Consider the following 22500-nt stretch of genomic DNA (forward strand, 5'->3'; position numbering starts at 1 on the left):
CACATGTAGACTACTCTGACTGTACTCTTTCTGTATCAGTTTCTAATCAACTCAAACATGGTCCCCGAAATACCGCAAGCTGCTTGTAAATGCATGATACAATCTTTTATAATGGACTGTTTCAACAGCGTCCTCTTCTGGTAAACTGGTGTTTCCCGTCCCTCGACCTCCTGGTTCCCCTCTATGGGCTTGTTCATTGGCTCTCTGAGCTGTCAGTCAGATGCTCTTTAGCTTCCGGCTCCTCCACTCGGATGTGATGTTCTTGTCGTTGTAACAGGAGTTACAGGTCTTGATTTGTGTCGCACGACTGACTTAGCATTTAAACATATCAATCGCCTTCATTATTTCGTGAAGATTTGTTATATTTTACATAAATGGCCTATCCAGGATACGGAGGGGTGAGTATTTTGACTTTTACTAAAGACGAAAGGGACGAAGGGGAGTGTCTAAATAAGACTAGCCCAATTACAAATGTCCAGGATATCTGCAAACATTATGCAACATAAATCGTGTGGCTAAAATGATATCGCAGTAGCCTGCATGGTCCTGGTCCTGCATGGTCCTGGTCCTGGTCCTGCATGGTCCTGGTCCTGCATGGTCCTGGTCCTGGTCCTGCATGGTCCTGGTCCTGCATGGTCCTGGTCCTGCATGGTCCTGGTCCTGCATGGTCCTAATGAAGCCTACGGTCAGCCAAGAACGAGAGCTGACAGTCAATGTAGCTATTTTTACGTTTATGCTGTTTCACTTTATTTTTTTGGGCATACATCACGTCAATTTGATTATCTTCGAAACAATATTATGTTGAAATTGCATCTTAACTTCGTTCGGGTTGTTAATTTAGGTACAGTATGTGTCTACATTGAAGACGCTTCCTGCTTTCACTTTTAGGCCGTCGGTCTGAACTTGTCCATCCGATCCTCCCGTTCATTTTTCCTTTCATAATTTGCTTTATTGACCAGGAAGTTGCTTCATCTCAACTGACCAAAAACGCTCAATCGGTTTATAAATATGTGGTTTCTTATAACTGCTGCACCGGCCTGTAGTCAGATCGACCAGTTGAAAGTAGGCAGGGAGAAGCTTTATTTTAAATTGTTCACCTGCTGTGACTTTTCTTCTCAGTATGGGGCTCAGATGCCAGGTCAGGGCATGCCCATGGCTGTTCCCATGGGGGGACCCATACCCCCGCCGGCAGGGTATCCTCAGAACGGAGGATTCTATCCTGGGACCTTCGGGGCCCCACCGCCAACTACGGATCCGATGTTCGGCTACTTCACTGCAATAGCAGGCCAGGTGAGCGGCCGGGTACAAGCGTGCACAAACAAATGTCCCCCATCCATGATGCATGTTCCTTTGTGGTCATGAAGAAGTAATATTTTCTTAATGAATATGAATGTATAAAATGTTGTAAAGGCAATAGGCTATAGATGCAATTTTTATGTAGCCTAGACAAATCATAAAAAACAAAAGATCCACAGAACTTGTGCGGGATAAAAGTAGGCTATTGCCCGCCTGCATTTGTGAAATGTCCGACAGTCTGCAGCTAAATCAGTATTCAGTGTAGTAGCAGTAAAACTTTGTTTGTCCCCCAGTGGAGCAACTGAATTCACAACAGTAAACACACAATATCACAATACAGCCAGTAGCCTACACACAGATTAAAGAACAGATCTGAACTAAAAGGTTTTACCTTTTGCTATTGGACTTAAGCAGTGCGATTGCTGAGGAGATAAAACTGTCGGTTTTGTCAAGTTCCTACTTTCAGGTTTCCGCTTCAAATATCCACTTTGCCAAAACCGACAGTTATACCTCCTCAGCAATCGCATTGCTTAAGTGGGGGTGGGTGCTGTCAGACAAGATGGATTCGTTTTCCATCTACCTTCAACCCTTTCCATCAATTCACCTGTATGTTATGCAAATCAGACACTTTTCTGTTTAGTACTTGTGATACTATACCACCAGATAAGAGAGAAAAAAATACTTAAAATATCTGTAAAACAAAGCCATCAACGACCTGTGAACCCTGAACTCTGCCCTCTTCCTCAGACAGGAAGTGTAGTATATGTGGTTTCTGACCACTGGGTTTCGTTTGCCCTGTTCCTCATTCCGAGAGACGCTCTCTCACTCTAGAGTGCCTCGTTCGAAGCGCACGCTCGGCTAACAGACGTGGGATTACAGAGCACAGCTGAGTGGAGCTTTGCAGAGCCGGGCTTAGTTCCCCCGTGCCATTCAGGAATACTCATTCAGGAATACTCATTCAGGAATACTCATTCAGGAATACTCGTATTGAGCGCGAGCCTCAAAGCGCGCACACGAACAATGGGCGGAAGTAGAGAGCTTCAGAGTGAATTCATCAACCAATCCCCACAGAGCACTGGGGGGGGGGCAATTACTAAGATCCAGTACAATTGTTTACCCCTTCTCCAGCCCAATGATGCTTCATGGTAATATACTTCTGTTGAATGTAGATGGCACTGTAGCAGTGGCCAAAATACAGTTCAGAGGTTTGGCCCCGTCTAGAACCGTTTGTAAGAGTAGAAAAACCCTCTAAAAACTTCTAGACAGAATCCTTTTCTGACACCTTCTTTTACTCTTTGATTTATTTTTTTAACCTTTATTTAACAAGGCAGCTTGACTTCTACTGTTCTATCCAGGCCTATCCGTGTGTGTTTTAGATGTAGAGTGGTAAATGGTTCTATCCAGGCCTATCCGTGTGTTTTAGATGTAGAGTGGTAAATGGTTCTATCCAGGCCTATCCGTGTGTTTTAGATGTAGAGAGTGTGGAGAGTGGAGAGTGTAGAGTGGTAAATGGTTCTATTCAGGCCTATCCGTAAGTAAGTAAGTAAGTAAGCTTTATTTATATAGCGCTCTTCACAGCACGGATGCACAGAGTGCTTTACAGTAATAAATTAAAATGGCAATACAACACGAGACAAGATTAAAACGACACAGAACAGATAAAACAACAACATTGCGAGCAGCAAGGCGTTATAGATGGCCGAAGGCCTGCCTGAACATGTGTGTCTTAAGAAGTTTTTTGAACATGAGTTCAGTGGATGGCTCTCTCAGAGCCTGGGGAAGAGCGTTCCGTGTGTTTTAGATGTAGAGAGTGTGGAGAGTGTAGAGTGGTAAATGGTTCTATCCAGGCCTATCCGTGTGTTTTAGATGTAGAGAGTGTGGAGAGTGTAGAGTGGTAAATGGTTCTATCCAGGCCTATCCGTGTGTTTTAGATGTAGAGAGTGTGGAGAGTGGAGAGTGGTAAATGGTTCTATCCAGGCCTATCCGTGTGTTTTAGATGTAGAGGGGTAAAAGGTGTCTTCCTTGCAGGACGGGGAGATTGATGCAGAGGAGCTCCAGAGGTGCCTCACTCAGGCGGGCATCAGCGGCAGCTACACTCGTGAGTACCTCCGTGCACCAGCGAGGTGCAACAGTGATCACGCCTGTGCTCTTTTCACACAGTCATTACTGTATTTCTAGTGTTAATTATCAGGTTATTGAGAAGATTCAAAAACTCAGTGGATGGTTTCTTCTCCTTGAACAGCCTTCAGCCTGGAGACATGCAGGATCATGATCGCAATGTTGGATGTATCCTTTCTACAGTGCATCAGTGGGGGTTTCAGGGTGGTGCCATTGTATTTCCTTGTGTGTTTCACGTGGCTACTGTGGAGTTACAATACTACACTGTGTTATCTGTCTTCTCCACGTTTATCTCATGCCTCTTGAGTCTATGGTAGGATGCGGTAGCTTAATACTCGGGACAAGCCCCAGCAGGATATCATTACCAATGATTTTATTTTTTTGCAGGAAAACGCATGAAAAATTCCTAACATGTCTGAAGCTGCTTTGGTATCAGTAGTTCCTGAACGCTTTCCCAGTTCTATCTCCCCCTTGGGTGAGAATATCTAACACATAAATGAGCTCATTTACCCCCCCTTTAACCTCGGCCTTTCTATCTGTCCCTCTGTCCCTCTGTCCGGGTTTCCTTGGACACCATCAGCCTGACATCCATATTTGGCACAGGTATCTGCAGGGGTCCTGGATAGACACTGAAAGATTTTTTCTATTAATTTACATTTTGGCTAATTTTAACATATACTACCCCAGCCAATAGAAATACTGCTCTGAATAGAACCCCGCCCCCATCGTTTCAGCTGTCCACTCTAGAATTATCCAGCCTGCTCATCAGCTGCAAGAAGCTGCAGCTTTGCCCAAAATTAGTGCAGCTGCCCCGATAGAAACACTGAACCCAATAGTAGTAGCTAGCTAGCTTGCAGACAATAGCCAAACCAAGCTATCATTCACACGAGACTTGCCGAACACAGCATGTTCTGGACGGCAATGGACATATAATGGACTAAATGGACAATAACTGATTTCTCCAACGGGTATCAGAAGTAGCAGATACGTTGATTGGACGAGCTAAGCTGGAGTGATAGCAGTATTTAGTTAGTGTCCTTAGTACTCCAGCTATCAGAATGGGCCCTTGCCTGGCTTCTAGTTATCGTGCCTTAACTTCAACTCTGACTAGAGGGACATGACAGGAAAGATGGGCTTCAACGAGTTCAAAGAGCTCTTCACTGCTCTGAACGGGTGGAAGCAGAACTTCCTGATGTTCGACCAGGACAGGAGTGGGACGGTGGAGCCTCACGAGATGTCTCAGTCCGTCTCCTCCATGGGTCAGTGCTGACACGGCTATTTAATAGTGTCTTAGTCATGATCAAGGTGTTCTTTTAATACAAAAGGCATTCATGATACAAGAGAAGATACTTATCCTTGTAAGAGTGCAAAATCGTTTTATACACCATCCTCTGGTTTCTAATGTATTGTGTATTGTTTTTTTTGTAAAAGGATACAGGATTAGCCCACAAGCACTGAATGGCATCATCAAGCGCTACAGCAAGTCTGGCCGAATCTACTTTGACGACTATGTGGCTTGTTGTGTGAAGCTCCGAGCTCTCACAGGTAAGAGTCTGGCTCTTCATGTAGCAAAAATTGGTGCAAAAAAAACACCTTCAAAACTTCTGATGTTTCTTACAACTTAAAGGAGTAGTAAAGGGAAAGTGCATGTTTAGCCCTGTTTTAAGGTTACTTATGATCATATACAATGGTTCAGATCAAAAAGTTGACAAAACTAGCACATTTGAGAAAGTCTGATAATTGCTCTACCACCGTTTAGGTCATACAATGGATGTAGGTGGGCACCGTGAAAAATCTTTCAAAAACATGTTAAACTCTCGATTTCAAAGACAAGAAGCTCACCCAGGGGGTAATTGGTGTCCGTTGGTGTTCTGACATCAAATTCAGCGCAAAGTATGAATCCTGTAGGGTTTTATTGATCATTTTATGAAATCCATTGACTTGTATTGAAGCGACCGTTGTAGATGTTTAGATCAATCAGCAGAGGGGATTCAGGAAGCGGAACTACTTCAAGGCATTGCGCGAGATCGGAATCAGTTCAATCGGAAGTTTACACACGTATGTGCTGCGACTAAATAGTTCTATGCTAAATATTTTAAAAAGCCTTTCCAGATGAACTAGAATCTTACTTTATGGCGAATTATATGTCAGAACACCAACTAACACTTCGATGAGTTTCTTGTCTTTGAAATTGAGAGTTTAACATGTTTTTTGAATGATTTTTCACGGTGCCCACCCACATCCATTGTATGACCAAAACAGTGGTAGAGCAATTATCAGACTTTCTCAAATGTGCTATTTTTGTCAACGTTTTGATCTGAACCATTGTATATGATCATAAGTAAATAAAGGCTAAATAAAATTTAAAAAGTAACGTTAAAACAGGGCTAAACATGCATTTTCCCTTTACTACTCCTTTCATTTCTGGGCACTAGACTTACTGTCTCTTATGAGTTTAAGAGGGCCCATACTTCATTGCTATGACAGATCCTATAATGAAGATATTGCAATGTCAGAAATGAATCAGACAAGTGTTCATTCAACCTTTTTGACTACAGTATCCCAACTGATGATTGTGTCTGCTGCTGTTACTGTACTCTATGTATGAAATACTGACTGGCACACTTTGTTATCCTTTCCTACGGACAGCGCTCATTCAGTCCCAGTGAGTCATGAACCTTCCCTCTTTCTCCACAGAGAGCTTCAGAAGGAGAGATAGCATGCACCAGGGGGCAGTCAACTTCCAATATGATGATGTAAGTGTGATATGTATCTGTATGTTTTTGTATTTTATGCGATGCCGACTATTTTAATTTCCTCCTCCTCGGATCAATAAAGTAATCAATCAAATATTGATCATGGTTTTCAAACCTTGCCAGTAAAAGTGAAATTCTAAAGTTGAGTAAAGGTTACTGCCTTGCAACCGGGGTTGGTAGTAGTATGTAATGTATTACAGGGTAGTAGTATGTAATGTATTACAGGGTAGTAGTATGTAATGTATTACAGGGTAGTAGTATGTAATGTATTACAGGGTAGTAGTATGTAATGTATTACAGGGTAGTAGTATGTAATGTATTACAGGGTAGTAGTATGTAATGTATTACAGGGTAGTAGTATGTAATGTATTACAGGGTAGTAGTATGTAATGTATTACAGGGTAGTAGTATGTAATGTATTACAGGGTAGTAGTATGTAATGTATTACAGGGTAGTGGTATGTAATGTATTACAGGGTAGTAGTATGTAATGTATTACAGGGTAGTAGTATGTAATGTATTACAGGGTAGTAGTATGTAATGTATTACAGGGAAGTAGTATGTAATGTATATGTAATTATATTGTAATTGTGGTTGTTGTATGAAACATTTAACTGAATCTACTCTTTTCTTTGTAGTTTATCCTGTGCACAATGTCCATCTGAGGGCTGCTGCCAAAGACATGCATGGTTGAAGACAGGGCCTTTAAACAGCCTGACGGGGGCTTGGAACCACTGCTTCTGAGGGAGAGAAGAGGAGAAAAAAAATCACTATTATAGACAAGTGTTTCTAAGGTTCAGTGAGTATAACCTATTTGGACGGAGACAGGCTGCAGCTGAGGAAGTCCTGCTTGCTCGCTTGCTTGGCATTATTATCTCGTTTGCAATGGAGTAACGTGCTGATGTGCCTCTTAATGGCGCACTGCTTAATGTATATGCTGCCCGTACAGTTCTGTTGCTGACCGAACCAGCAGTAGGCGATGATAAAGACATGGATGTGAAATGGAGATGATACTGAAATGCAAATTGAAGTGCGGTATGTGCCATTATAGTTGCTTAGTTCTGTTCTTCATCCACTCACCTCTCACAGTATTTTTTACAACATAACCTGTGACATTAGAATCAATCATATGCATCCTTTGTGTATAATAGTTTTAGATTAAATTCATCTATGAAATAGATATTTTCTTTTAAAAGATATTATACTATGCATTTTTTTATGTCAACCTTGCATTATATTTTCATAGAATTCTATCAATGCATTTCTTTATTGTTAACATAATGTAGAAAATTAATGAAGCCCTTTAATGAATATTATACTGTATGTTTGTGCATTCAAGAACATGTGCATTCAAGAACATCTGCATACAGTAGATCGTTATGTTCAGTGTACTTTGTCAACAGCTAGCCAGTTGTATTTCAGCCAAAACAGCACTGTGGTAAACCATAGAGAAAAATGCAGTGTACAATATACCATATACTTTGTCCTACTACTTACTTGTGCTAGTACTACATTTTCTATGTAGCACTGATGAATAAAGTAACTGTGGAAAGAAAAGGCGAATAATTACGGTTTTCTGAACTTGTAAATCGCCCACAATGTTTCAATTCAGTCCCAATCAGTTTCTTCTTTCATTCAATGATATTTTGTTAGTATTCACAACACAATAAACCTTGATTTGTATTCAGTATGCATTCTGTTTATTGATTTATACAATTTTGCAAATGTTTCAGTTTATGTACACTTTCATTTATTTTAATATATTCAAGAACAAAAACATTCAAATTAGCTGTTAAGTGTTGTATTGTATAAAATACAGTGGCAAACATTTAAAAAAAAAAAAATGCATAAAAACAATTGTGAACAGCACTAGATTTAAAAAGTGACATTTATATCCAGTACAGCAAGTTTCTAATTTCTGTGCAAAAGTTTGTAAATCCCATGAAAGTCCAGTTGGGCTCTGTTCAGGCATTGGACATGTTTAAGTCAAGTAAATGTAAAGAATGTGCTACTGAAAAGCCAGTTAAGGAAACACTACACTTGTGTTCTGCTGGGGTTCTGTGGGTTCCAGCCCATTTATCCGATCCTAGCGGGTTCTGTCTGTAGAGTTCTCATGATGAAGGTTGAGTGCTTGATTTACAAGCATGACATCACTGAATTCCAAATCCTCCTGTAGATCTAATATGAACATAATCATTCACTGATAAGCTCTGTGGACGACTCACCACACAACTACTGTATTTCAGGTGTGAGTGCCTAAGAAACAGAAGAAAGCACATTTTGGAATTCAATCTGCATTCCGTATTCATCTGAGAAGGGACATATGTAGGGCCAGACAGTTCCTATGGATACACAATCAGTGCAGAGATAAGAAAGATATTTCAAATGAAAAATACTGAAACAAAAGTACATAGTTCTAGTTTTCCATTTGAACGGCGTATGTTATCCCAGGAACATCGGTTTGGTTCCACTATGACGCTACAGTCTCTCGTCATTCTGTCGCTACAGACAGGAAGTAGGATGATATGTTTGGTACATTTCCTTTCACTACACCTACACCAGGGCTTACAAAAGCATAATTAACACATACAAAAGTTATAATCATGTTTCTACTTTTAGAAAAATAGTTTTTTTTAACCATTAATTTCCTTGTTTCTCTCATCATGATCCAACTACATATACTGAATCACCTTCAAAACGTGTCGTGTCATTTTCATGTCGTGCCTCACCTGACATATTGTTCTGGTGTGTTATGATTTTTGATAAATTAATTTATAACATGCGGTCCACCCAAACTGTAACATTGTTCAATACATTAACATTGCTGACTGTTGAAAACATATTTCTCAGTGTACGATGTAGGATATCTAATTTGTGAAGGCTAGTAGAGGCTAGTAAAGCTAAGGCCAGCGAAGGCTAAGCTGTATTGCTCAGCCCACAGTACATCTTTGCTGTTGCCCCCATGTCTTTTCTTGGACACCAGCTTTCATTTTTCTCTTGGCTGGGAACAGTAGGCTCATACAAAAATGTGTTCTCCTGGAATATAATGGAAGACCCTAAGCATGCAATGCAAAGTAGAGACTGTAGATACTCAATAGTCAAATGACCCTTAATGGTAAGTTTAGATCATGTTAGTGTGCGTGCCACATTGTGATTACGGTACATAATAGCTTTACTATAATACTAAAAAATTGTTACAGGTCAAAAAGTGTGGATATAGATATTTCTCATCAAAATATTTTAAACAATATTCTCAAAAGCGAACCATTAAACTGGGAAAAACAGCTAGAATTAGTACTTCAAAATGTTTACAGTAGTAGCCTATGCATTTGCAAGCAATTTAACTGAAATTAGCAACTTAATTTTCATTGATTTAGATTCAACTGTCCTGGTAGTAGAAGTATGTTTCAGTAGTAAATATCTAATTTACCTATATTTAATTTAGTTTTCATGTTATCATTATTGCTTACATAAGCTCAAGAAAGAGGCTTGTATAGTGGAATGAGATCTTTAATCATCTCACCTACAGTATGCTTTGCCAATTTAAACCAAACTTTTATGTATAGCTAACTTCATCTTTTTTTAAATGAGTGCTTGAAATTCTGAGTACTTGAGTAAATAGTGTTTCTGCATCTAGGCTACTGATTTGGATTTTTACAGATGTGGTATATGTTTAGGCACAGCATATACTGCTCAGAATAACATCTATCTGGTTGGTTGTTTTATCAAATACATACTGTATATTATCAAATACATACTGCACTGTATAACCAAATACATGGCTGGTTGTTTAGATCCTCGGAAAGTTTAAAATGTACACATCTTACAACGTTTTTGGAAAAATGCCTTTGAGAGAGTTTTTCAAGTAGCTTTGTCCCATAGGAACGGGAATAGATATTTTTTAAAAATGGTACTCGGTATTCTGCAAGCATGCCAACGTCACCTGATCACGCTATGCGATGCGTGAAGACCATGCGACAAATTACACTTTTCGTAACATGCATATTTCTCTTTTGGAACAAGCATGTTAGGTGCCTTGTGTTGCTGGCAGTGTTACATCTGAGATATGTACATGAATATGTACATACTGTACTGTAATACATATACTACTATGTATTGATATCGTACTGTATAGCCTATATCAATGGAAGTGGACGGGGGGGACGGGTAGTTGTGAAAAGGAATGGAAGAAAGTTGACAGTATTCCTTGCATAATACAGTCTCCTTCTTAGACCCTGAGTCAAACTTGAGGCAGGACCTCCAGTTTTCTGAAGCAATGACAAAGAGAGAGGGGGGAGAGGACGGAGGCAGGCCTGGAGGCAGGCCCAGAGGCAGGCCTGGAGGGAGGCCCAGAGGCAGGCCTGGAGGAGTCAGGCCCAGAGGCAGGCCTGGAGGAGTCAGGCCCAGAGGAGACAGGCCCAGAGGAGGCAGGCCCAGAGGCAGACCCACAGGAGTGAGGCCCAAAGGCAGGCCCACAGGAGTGAGGCCCAGAGGCAGGCCCAGAGGAGTCAGGCCCAGAGGAGACAGGCCCAGAGGCAGGCCCAGAGGCGGCAGGCCCAGAGGCAGACCCACAGGAGTGAGGCCCAGAGGAGGCAGGCCCAGAGGCGGCAGGCCCAGAGGAGGCAGGCCCAGAGGCGGCAGGCCCAGAGGAGGCAGGCCTAGGGGAGGTCCAGAGTAGGCAGGCCTAGAGGCAGGCCCAGAGGAGGCAGGCCCAGAGGAATCAGACCCAGAGGCAAGCCCAAAGCCAGGCCCAGAAGCAGGCCTACTTTCCTGGAAGACCGGGGTCGGACAGCGGCCTGTGGAGTCCCAATGCTCCAGCGCTACTCAGCGACACCTCTGGGAGTGAGGCTTGTCTGACGGAGGGGAAGAGGGATCTAGTGGGGGGTTGTTGTTGTTGTTGTTGGTGCTGTGGGGACTTTGGAGGGTCCATTTTGTCTTCTGTGTGTCTCTGCTCCGCGTCCCTCTCCAGCAGTCCCGCAAGGGCCTCGTCTGGGACCCTTTCCGTTGGAACCAGGCCTTGTGTGGAATCTTTGGATATGTTCTGGGGTTTGTCCATGTCTGAGCTCTGTAAAGCGGTCAACACATTGATTTAATTATCAACAGAAAAAGCATCCAGTACATAGAAAGAGTCAGTACATAGTACAGGAAGTCCAACTAGGCCATATGAAAAGACTTGTTGACTAAGCTTGTAAACTTAGGCCAGTAAGGCAATGTTACGCCCCCTGGTGGTTCAGAGGAATGGGGCGCAACATAAAGCAATGAGTGGTTGAGTGAGGAGGCAAGGACACAAAATATATTCAAAAAGTTTACTCCACTCAGACCAGTAAGTACACCCTTCTCCACTAACAACTGCACCACTGTTTCTTTCATCCGAGCCAGAGTTTTGGACTTGGGGATCTAAACCCCAAAATGTGCTGCTATGGCACACAAATCATCCTTTCTGCAGCGATTAACCTGCTCAACAGAAGGTTCTTCCAAAAACTCCTTTACACTAAAGTTGGCCATCGTGGCCTCGAACCAGTATCACCAAGCACTAAACCAATAATCACAAATGCTTAAAGTAATACTCACCAAGACAGAGATAAACTGACCAACACTACTGCACTACAAAAGCAAACTACTGAAAACCACTATCGAAATATTCCAGCCTACTCAAGTGACCTCTGCACTCCAACATCCAACCACTCATTGCACAGGATCAAGGATCCCGGACGAATAGTGTGGCCTTGAATAGTGGCCATGCAGAATGTGTGTGTGTGTGTGTGGGGGGGGGGGGGGGGGGGGGGTTAGGATGGCCTAGAATATCCTTTGGGCAGGTGCCAGGGTCCAGGGAAAAGACGGTTAAAGTCCAGGTTAACTCAGTTCAAATTTTTGTTATGAGCTTCACACACCACAGGAAAACATGTCATTAACCACCCAGCCAAATCTGAGTGATTAAAAATGTTGCTAAGTATATAAAATAAGGCTTCAAAATCGGTTAAAAATCAGCAGCATTCTCTGGTCTGAGACTGTGGGGGCGTGTCTGCTGGAGGCACCGAAGCCACACCCAATTGCGTGGGGAGGGGGTGTGGAGGGAAGAACCTGTCAAATAGTACCGTTCTCTGGTCGGCATATTGTCACACTGGCACGCCGTCTCTTTTGTGGTAGGAAGGCACAGCTTTGTGAAAACAGAGAGGAGTTGAAATTACACTTGTCTAATGAGTCAAACGCACAGATGCTTCCTCCTAACCTACCTCCTAACCTACCTCCTAACCTACCTCCTGACCTACCTCCTAACCTACCTCCTAACCTACCTCCTAACCTACCTCCTAACCTACCTCCTGACCTACCTCCTGACCTACCTCCTGACCTACCTCCTAACCTACCTCCTAACCTACCTCCTGACCTACCTCCTGACAAACAACACAGGTAAAGCTGTAGCTGGGTCATTATACGAAAACGTGCCATTTTCCATCTTTTATGTTTGATTTTCAAAGTATTGTTTTAAAAGTCTTTAAGCCCCTTTTTGGATGAAGTAGGTCCTTACCTCTTAGAAAAATATGCCTTGCCATCTCTGGCTATCTTATTTTTTATTTTTTTTAAACATATAATCAACATGTGTAAGTCTGTTTCGTCAACCCTGTTACCAACATAATAATTGTTTGAAAATGTTTTAAATCCATATTTAGAACAAAATCTGATAGTCTATGAAAGATAAAGTCCCCCTTGTTACAATAAGTGTGTTTGTAAAGAGAGAATAATGAGGAGTTTACTTTTTTCCCATGGATTAATATGCTCATTTACAATTGACACTTAAACAGCATCTTCTGTTTTAAGAAAAGGTTATGGTCATAACATAATAATACCCTGATTTCTTTGTGTGGATTACTCTCTATTTTACTTTACATATAAAATGAGTGGATTTTACTTTAGTCTTTTCATTGTTTAAATTATATTACAATATTATACAAGTAACAGGGCTGACACCTCAGTAACAGGGTTGACACCAGGACACCAGTTGGTAGTCAAACTGCTTGTTTAAGTTACAATTATAGGTCTAATGAATGGTACATTCATAAACCTTTAACTCAAAACCACTAATCAGAATACTCTGGACACAGATTTATTAACAGATGGTGATGAAAAATTATGATACCACAGATGGGACCAATGGTTTTATTAAAAACATTAAGAATATTCAAATGACAAGAGAATCTATTAAACATTAGATCTATTGAACATGCTTTGCCTTAACAAAATAAACAAAAGTCAATATTGTGGAGCGGAACAAAATAGTTGACAATAGTTTTCCCACCCAAAAACTCAGAATACCCCCCCCCCCCCCAATCGCTGCGTTATGTAACAGGGAAAAAAGAGAGAATCCTAGAAATGGATACGATATGAGATTTATAAAGCGTTACAAAAACGTTACTGTCTGCCTACCCAGAGAGTTTTGACCAGATGTCTTCCCGTATTTCTACGTGCCGTGCTGTCACTGTAACAGGAGCAGGAATCAGTCCTAAAATGTCATCGAACATGTACCAGATACTGTCATCGCGGGGTGGCCAGAAATATCTATTCAGGCCAACACGGTGCATGCACTTAACTTGGACATGTCCTTCATCTGTTGCCACAATGATTCCTGGATAGAGCTCTTCGTCATATGTCAAGACACACCATTTTCCAATGATCTCATCATTACTCCAGTCGATCTCTTGGGGTCCCTGAAGTTGTTCTGTCAGGTGCTCATCTGAATGGATTGGTTGAAGCCTGACTGTGTTGCTTGTGGGTGCTTGAGGCCTGTCTGGGTTGCTTGTGGGTGCTTGAGGCCTGTCTGGGTTGCTTGTGGGTGCTTGAGGCCTGACTGTGTTGCTTGTGGGTGATTGAGGCCTGACTGTGTTGCTTGAAGTTCCTCATCCTGGATCATTTGAGGGCCCTCTGACAGTGGAGGAAAGATGAAGTGGTGCGTGCTGAAACATGTGCAGGACAGGTTCTTCAATGTGGCACACAGACAGCTGACATCCCTGGAGATCAAGTGGCCTTTTCTGTTGGTGACCAGCTGGTGTATCCGCATCGTCCCTGGGACCGATGGGATGTTTGCTGGCATGTTACGATATGCATTCACAATGTTCTCGGTTTCCACATAAAAGAGCTTCACATTGGTGCCAGTTGTTAGTAGTGCTCGGTAGAGTGTGGGGGCATCAGGGATATCACGGCCTTGACTCACAAGCTGATCTGCCAGTCTTTTTAACACTCCGCCAACACCATCAGGAGCTCCCTTGCCGTGGCTTGCTTCGAAGAAATTCCAGGTGCCACTCTCAAAGCCTCTCTTGCTCAATTCAGTACTGAACAGGAAGAAATTGCCCTTCTGCCTGTACTGAGTACAAGGGCCGTCGCTGAAGAAGTGGACCACAGCCACAGAAGGATGATGGGCTTGTACATAGTCCAGTACTGGCCCAAGATGTTGCCAGATTGCCGGGAGACCTTTTTGCTTGGATTGTGAGATGGTGCAAAAGCAGAGAGGGCTTGCATCTTCACCAACATATAACACACCTGTGTGCATGGTTGCCTGTTGGTGCGAGGCACCGAAATGCACAGCTTGGATCTCAGCACTATACTTGCACGAGTAGTTTTCTGAAAAGTCCACATGTATAATGCATTCATGTGAGGACAGACTCCTCTTTAGTTCCCTGGAGAATGAGAACTGCTGCTTGATGTTGAACAAATGCTTCTTGAACTTGTGCAGTAGAGAAGTGAAATGCTCAATAAGCTCCTCTAAAGAGCTTTCGATTTTTTTTTTGCTGTCACTTTGAATGACACAGCCTCATTCTGTTTCTCCTCCAGTACCCACTGTATGTATGTGACACGCATGGTGGCATCATGAACAGCAGCCAGTGGGAAGCTGTTCAGTTTGCATGTGGAACACTCTCCATACATGCATTCCTTACTATTGATGCTGCAAGAGACCTCCTCTGTTAGCCTCTCAAGATTTGAGTTGGTAAGCAAACTTAGTTGCTTCAGCTTGTCAACCACAAAGCCGAGGTTTTCATGGATTTTGCACATGCAAGTATCTCTGTCCTGAATGGTTGGATGTACAACCCAGAAGGGACGAAGTCTGCAAAAGAGAGTGTAGGACAAAGCTCTGTTTGGATTTTCGGCTTGGAACTTCCTGTGAAGGTTTATCAGTGAATCAACAAGAAATCTCTTTTGCTTTTTAACCTTGTCACGCGTTATGGTCTGTTTTCTCCCAGTTGTGACATCATCCCGGTCATAGAAGGTTCTGACACTGGATTTGAATGCTGTGGGGATGCGGAGCTTTTCCTTATGCGTGAAAGAAAGTGAATTTTTATCTAAAGTCTTCCACCTTCTTCTTGGAAGACCAATGGCATTCATTCCATATTTCTGCATGCGGTACTTTTTTACTATCTGCCCGGATACCAATTGGGAGATAACCTGCCTCTCTCGTTCATCACGTGAAGCTTTATATTTGCCTTTTAAGTCCCTCAACAGTGCAGTATGAAATTTAAGACTTTTTCGTGCTTGTGACCGAGCAGCTGGGGTGCTCAGGTGATGCTTGACTGGGGATGCCGTTTTCTTCTTTAGGCGGAAGTACCTTTGTTTGTACTTATTTTTCTTTTGTTTTTCTTTTTCCAGCCTTTGTCTCAATTGCTCCAGGTCATGGTGGACGTTCTTTCTGTCCCTCTTTGACCTTAAACGTCCCTGAACTTGTTGCCTGCAACACAGTGAAGCATAGATTAAGCAAATATCTGTACTGACAATCAAATTATCATAAATATAGGGAGATCACACACACACACACACACACACACTATTAAATCTAAATGTACAAGTCAGCATACAGTATAGCACCACATTAAACATAAGCCATAACTTCTCTTTCTTCTAAGTCTAACCTTGAGGGCCCTGGAAGTGGCTCTGGAGCTGGCTCTACATCTGGCCCTGAACTTAGAGGTGATGTCATGGACTGATCTATGGTTGCTAGTCCTGCTGCTTTGGCTCTTCTGCATTTCACTTGTGCTGCTCTCCAATTTCGTCGCTTGGCTCTCCTTTCTCTGTCATTTAGTTCACTAACAGACAGCTTTTTCCCTGTGTATTTGTCTTTTCTCAATTTTGACCTCTCTTTTTCTAAATAAGCTTCTCGTCTCTCGGGATCAGCATCTCTACGTTGTCTGTAGAGGCGCTGTTTCTCAGCTGCAGAAAGTGGCATCCTATCCTAACAAAAGCATCTAAAATACAAATAAATCAGAATAAAAAGAAAAACATATTTAGGGATGAAACCTGCAAAAACCTGTATATTATATTAATACTATTGGTAACAAAAGTGTATTTTCATGTATACACAAAATCTTCGTCAACCCTGTTACCCTAGAATTGTAACAGGGTTGACGGTAAGAGGGTTGACGAAAAATGATATTGGCAGCCATTGCTAGCTCTGTGGTCAAGGTCATGACACCACATGGTGTGCATTCATGAGAGGCTTAAATGGTGATAAATATGTACATTTACAATTTCAAACAAATTACTAATAACATATGCTTTTGTGGTCACAGGGCTGACACAATGAGCTTGTCCCCCTGTGTCAGACATTATAAAACTCAAAGAAAACTACTTAAAAGAAGAGGACACTTACTTGTTTTTCCACCATCAACTTCAGAAAAGGCAGATGATGCAACTTTCTGGAAATTATGCAACTTTTGGAACAGTCCATTATATCTGAAGGGGTGTTTTCATTAAAAGTAACAGGGTTGACGACAACATGGCGACACAACTAAATTGTGTTTTTTTCCAACATTTTACACATATTAATAATAAAACCCATTCATGAGTAATGAATGGACACTTAAGACTTAAGTAAAGTTTAGTTTTTTTTATTATAGTTTGACTTTTTTGGCCTCAATAGCTAGTGAAAGTAGAAAAACCATACTGAGTGACAGGTCATTTTTGCAATTTTGTCAAGATGCTTCGCACAAAAACATGTTTAAAACTTTTAAAACAAAACAAAAATAGCATACATTTATTTTTATGTTATGAGACATATCATGGAAACTGAATTATAAAATGTTTTACTGTTTATTCATTGTTTATTCAGATTTACAGAGCAGTTTTGTTCAAGTGACATAAAATGGCATGTTTTCGTATAATAACCCAGCTACTCTATACCAACGCGCCAGTGTAACTGCCCTTAGATGCAAAATACAAAAACAGGCAACGAGGAATGTATGAGTCTGTCCCTATTTTCTCCCTGCCACCTCCGGACCCATTCCTATCCCTCCCAGGCGATCCTGTCGTCTCTTGGGATCAATGGAAAAAGTTGTTTAAAATGTACCTTTTAGTCACTGGCTTGAACAGCGCTGATAGCGCGAAGAAGCGTACACTACCGGAGTTGATAATCGGGACAGACTCATCCACTCTCGTTGGCAATGTTATGTGTGAGAATAACGAGCACTCGGCTTCAACTTTCCCTCTCATATCCAACAGAACTGGGATGTTCAGCCAGTAGCCGCCGAGCACCGCTTCACTGGGAGAGGGTGCGTCTTTCTCCAGCTGCAGCTGGTCTACCTGGTCTACCTGGTCTACCTGGTCTACCTGGTCTACCTAACCATCCCCCTCGCTCCCGCCTCCCGGTCTCCCGCTGGAGAAATATACTGTAACCATTACCGGTGAACCCATACGCACATCAGGTGCCACAAATATCGCAGGCAGTTTCTGTATAGTTAACGCATATAGTCATACAATAGGCTTGTGAATGGATCTGGTCTGTGCTCTGGCAGAGTGGAGGTGAGGTCTAATCAGACGTGGGTCTCAGTGTGTGAAGCTGGCTTTGACTGGCAGGATGCAGAGGTGGTCTGTCGGGAGCTTGGCTGTGGGGCTCCTTCAGTCCTCTAGGGGGCGCTCTATGGGGAAGGTGAGGGTCCAATCTGGGTTCAAGAGTTCCAGTGTGAAGGCAAGGAGTCCCGTCTGCTGGACTGTGACTCCTCAGGCTCAGCTAGAAACACCAGCTCACCTGGCAATGTCTGAGTCTACACTGAGGAAGTGTGGAAGAGTGGATGGAGAGTTTAATTCTACTACTGTCCTGGAGGTGGTCTGCTCAGGTAATACACACATCATGTCATTATATTCACTACTCAGTTACACTGTTACAGTATTATTACATTATAGATGTCTGTCTTATTACATACAAGCTGATGTTATCTGTTGAAGGGATTCACATTGTATAAAATGGCAACATTCTGATAGATATTGGTGTATTCTATAATACTACTACTATCCTGGAGGTGGTCTGCTCAGGTAATACACACATCATGTCATTATATTCAGCTGATGATCTTGACAGTCACACATTTCCTAGTCTGCACCTGTCACAGTAGCTGTGAGAGCTTTACAAAAAGACTATTACACTACATTACACTGTTACAGTATTAAAGGATTATCTCTGGTATTAAATATGTCTGTCTTATTGGATACAAGCTGATGTTATTTGTTGTAGCGTCCACTTTGTATAAAATGGCTACATTTCTATATAAGTGTCATTATTGGACAGATACCTACACACTTGTGCTGATGGAGCTCATATGAACAGCTTACTGCATGGTGGTTTAAATGTACATGTGCTGGTCTGAGGGAGTGTACACCAGGGTTTAAAGAGACTCATACTCAGGGTGTCCTGGCAGTGATCTGCTCAGATATGTATAAGAAATATGACGTGATGCTACTGTATACTGCTGTCTCAGTCACTAAAGTAGCCCATGCTGCCCTGTGAGGGAGGGAGGAGAACACAGCAGATCTCACCATCACACCTGAATCAGAGAGGTTGGTTTCTCTCCCCTCTTCTCTGTCTTTGCAGATTTCCTTTTCCAGCCTATTGTCTCCCTGTCTTCCTCCATGCGAGGGGTCTCCGAGGGCCAGCAGCAGGGGCTGGTGTACAAGGACCACAGCTTTGACATCAGCTGCTCCATCCAGCCACAGTACCCAGGAGGCTCCTTCCACCTCACCTTCACCGGCTCCAACACAACCCTGAGACACACCCACCCAGCTGTCAAACACTCTGCCAACTTCCTGTTTCCTGCTGCAGACCACGCCCACCAAGGAAACTACAGCTGTGTTTATGAGGTCTACGTTTTCTCTCATAACTTCACCTCTGAGAGTGAGCTCCTCTCTGTCACTGTCGCAGGTAACTGATGGACTTTTAGAACCACAATCCCTACCTTTTTCACTCAACCGGTTGGGCTGCTATGACACATGTTTGTAAACCACTGGGTTGGTCTTGAGTGAGTCTAACGGTCAGTGAGTCATTTGATTCCTGTGGTGATCTGGGGGTGGGTGACCACAGAATTATAATATGGATGTCAGTAGCACCACCTTAAGGTCACTGTCTCTCTCCACAGTCCACAAACAAAGTAGCAGCACTTTTGACATGAAATGAAAGCTATATATGATGATGTAACTTTTCAGTTGACAGCTTAATCTGATCTGATGATTCTCAGTTTCCTCATCCGCTGTGTTTCTGTTCCAGACTCTCCTCTGACAGATTTCATCATCGGAGTGGTTGTGGTGCTGCTGATCTTGGTGATATCCACCCCTGCCCTCTATCTGTTCTTTAAGGTACAAGTTATTACCCAGTCAGTCAGGGGAATGACAGCCATGGCACAGAGGTCAAGTCTTTGCTTAACTACCACGTTTGCCTATCTGCTTGCTGATAGACTTGTTGTGTTCATGTACAGTAGGCCTGTGATAATGAACTTGCTGCTCATTTCTCCAAGTCTCTCCCCCTGTTCCTGACTCTTGGTGTTGTGTCTCTCCAGACCACCAGGGGGCGGAGGCCAGCAGAGAGGGAGAGCATGGAGATGGAGGCCCTGCATTCCAGTGCTGAGGCGGGGCCAGGAGAGGAAGGAGCAGCCCAGAGGATGGAGCAGGAAGAAACTGCTGTTTAGAGGCTGATCTGAGTTCAGTCATGTGGTGTCCCTGCCAATGGTGACTGACAGCTTTGGTCTGATCCTGGATCTTTGAAGTTCCACCCCGTCTATTTTTATCAGGAGTTTTTTCTTCTTTTTGAAGTTGTTATCTTTTCAGATTGCATTAATGCCTCTGTTGGTTCTGTATTGCATGATCCGTTATTAACATCGTTATTACTGATGTATTTTATGTTTGCTGACAGTAACAAAGTGGTTAAATGATTGTATGAATACACCTTTATTTTTATATTGAAAAATACTTTTGAATGCTGTAAAACACAATGCTTTTTTATTCAAGGACAGTCAGCCAGGGCTGGAATTATCTCTGCAGGGTTCGATATCCTCACCTTGATGTTGAGAAACTCATTGATTAACTTTTTTATTTGGCTCTTGAGGTCCCGGGAGTCAAAACTGAATTTGGAAAGAGTGCTTTTAGTTCTGGTGCTCCTAGAACATGGACTAGTTTAGTTCTGGTGCTGCTAGAACATGGACTAGTTTAGTTCTGGTGCTGCTAGAACATGGACTAGTTTAGTTCTGGTGCTTCTAGAACATGGACTAGTTTAGTTCTGGTGCTCCTAGAGCATGGACTAGTTTAGTTCTGGTGCTCCTAGAACATGGACTAGTTTAGTTCTGGTGCTCCTAGAACATGGACTAGTTTTCAGGAGACTTTTAAATTGGATGCTTTAGTCACTCAAACATTTAACATATGATTTGGGACTATGGGGTCGAGGTTTGTGTATGGTTTAGATAATGTTGTTATTGTATCTAATTGTGTAAAATGTATGAAAATGTATGAATGTGATATTGTAATTATATTGTTACATAGTTTTGTATTGTTTATGATGTATGCTATGTCACCAGGGCACCATTGTAAATCATCCCTGGATAAACAAAGGGAAAATTATATATATATATATATATTCTGTATATATTATATAATATATAATGGATGTAAGTGCATAGATTGAAGTGATTTTAATAAATTCTAATTTGCCAACACACCTGACTGATGGTCCACTCTTCCCACCTGAAACACACCTGACTGATGATATAGATTTAAATATACTGACAATATATTATATTTATACATCTTTATAATAAACAGAGTCTTTATTATAGCTTGACAGGTGACACAGTTACGTGACTAATCCAGATTACATACATGAAACGTGTCCTTTAAAGTGACAATCTGAAACTTCCCTTCTCAGTTATTCTTGGCAGGTGTGTCTCTGAACTGCATTTCCCAGAGATCACTTCCAAACCTTGTGTGATGTGGGTGATGCCAGAGTGGGTGTTCGGCGATAGATAGGTGTGTGTGTGTGTGTGTGTGTGAGTGTGTGTGTGAGTGTGTGTATAAATGTAGTGCTCCTGTGCTGTAGTTAAACTATGGAAACCCATACTGAGGTAATCTGGACTAATCCAGACTGGATTAACCCAGGTTGAACTGGGTGAAAATAGTCTGTAGTCACAGTGGCCACAGATACTCTCTCACCTCTCTTATCCCCCTGTGGGAGCCAGAGTGGTCTAGTGCTACCACCTAGTGGTGGACAGAGTGTCCTGAGAGAGAGAGAGAGGGAGAGAGAGATAGGGGAGAGAGAGAAAGGGAGAAAGAGAGAGAGAGAGAGAATCCCCCTAGGGGAAAGTGGTGGAAGTAAACTACAGCAAGGTTGGAAAATGCACAAGATCCAGAGTAGTACTGTAATCATAAAAAGAGGAGGAGCAAGGACTAGATATCTTGTAATCCACATATATACACACACACATGACGTGCACACCTCCACTACACTCAGAACGCTCAGGCCCTGTTATACAGTCTGATGGTTACTCAGGCCCTGTTATACAGTCTGATGGTTACTCAGGCCCTGTTATACAGTCTGATGGTTACTCAGGCCCTGTTATACAGTCTGATGGTTACTCAGGCCCTGTTATACAGTCTGATGGTTACTCAGGCCCTGTTATACAGTCTGATGGTTACTCAGGCCCTGTTATACAGTCTGATGGTTACTCAGGCCCTGTTATACAGTCTGATGGTTACTCAGGCCCTGTTATACAGTCTGATGGCCGCTGGCTCAAAGGAAGATCTGAACCGCTCCGTATTGCACCTGGGTGGGAGGAGCCTGTGGCTGAAGGTGCTCCCCATCTGCCACAGCTCGCCATGGAGGGGATGGGAGGGGTTGTCCAGGATGGACTTCAGTTTGTCCCTCGTCCTCCTCTCCACCACAGACTCCAGACTGTCCAGTTGTTGCCCCACGACAGAGCTGCCCTCCTCACCAGCTTGTTCAACTGGTTTGACTCCCCAGACCTGATGCCTTCTCCCCAGAAAGCAACGGCAAAGAACAGTGTGCTGCTCCCACAGACTGGTAGAACATCCTCAGCAGC

The 22500-nt window shown here is 42.6% G+C and overlaps 2 protein-coding genes across 2 annotated transcripts in view; one reads left to right on the top strand and one right to left on the bottom strand.

The window, feature by feature from the left end:
* The first annotated feature begins 258 nt into the window (after window positions 1-258).
* On the top strand, window positions 259-7838 carry gca (grancalcin). Its single transcript, XM_084447401.1, has 8 exons — window positions 259-398; window positions 1120-1290; window positions 3325-3394; window positions 3539-3582; window positions 4526-4673; window positions 4846-4959; window positions 6112-6170; window positions 6808-7838. Exons 1-8 carry the CDS (start codon window positions 375-377, stop codon window positions 6832-6834), a joined length of 657 nt encoding a protein of 218 aa, XP_084303527.1. The 5' UTR covers window positions 259-374; the 3' UTR covers window positions 6835-7838.
* Window positions 7839-19458: 11620 nt separating this feature from the next.
* Window positions 19459-22500, bottom strand: part of LOC311315861 (voltage-gated inwardly rectifying potassium channel KCNH7-like) — a gene marked incomplete at both ends in the record, with an annotated part of 91564 nt that continues 88522 nt past the window's right edge. Inside the window, one exon of the mRNA XM_084446559.1 lies at window positions 19459-19479. Within this exon, the coding sequence (XP_084302685.1) occupies window positions 19459-19479 (21 nt within the window). The remainder of the gene's footprint in view (window positions 19480-22500) is intronic.

The sequence above is a fragment of the Borostomias antarcticus genome, assembly GCF_949987555.1.
Source record: "Borostomias antarcticus genome assembly, chromosome: 12".
In the NCBI taxonomy this organism is placed as follows: domain Eukaryota; kingdom Metazoa; phylum Chordata; class Actinopteri; order Stomiiformes; family Stomiidae; genus Borostomias; species Borostomias antarcticus.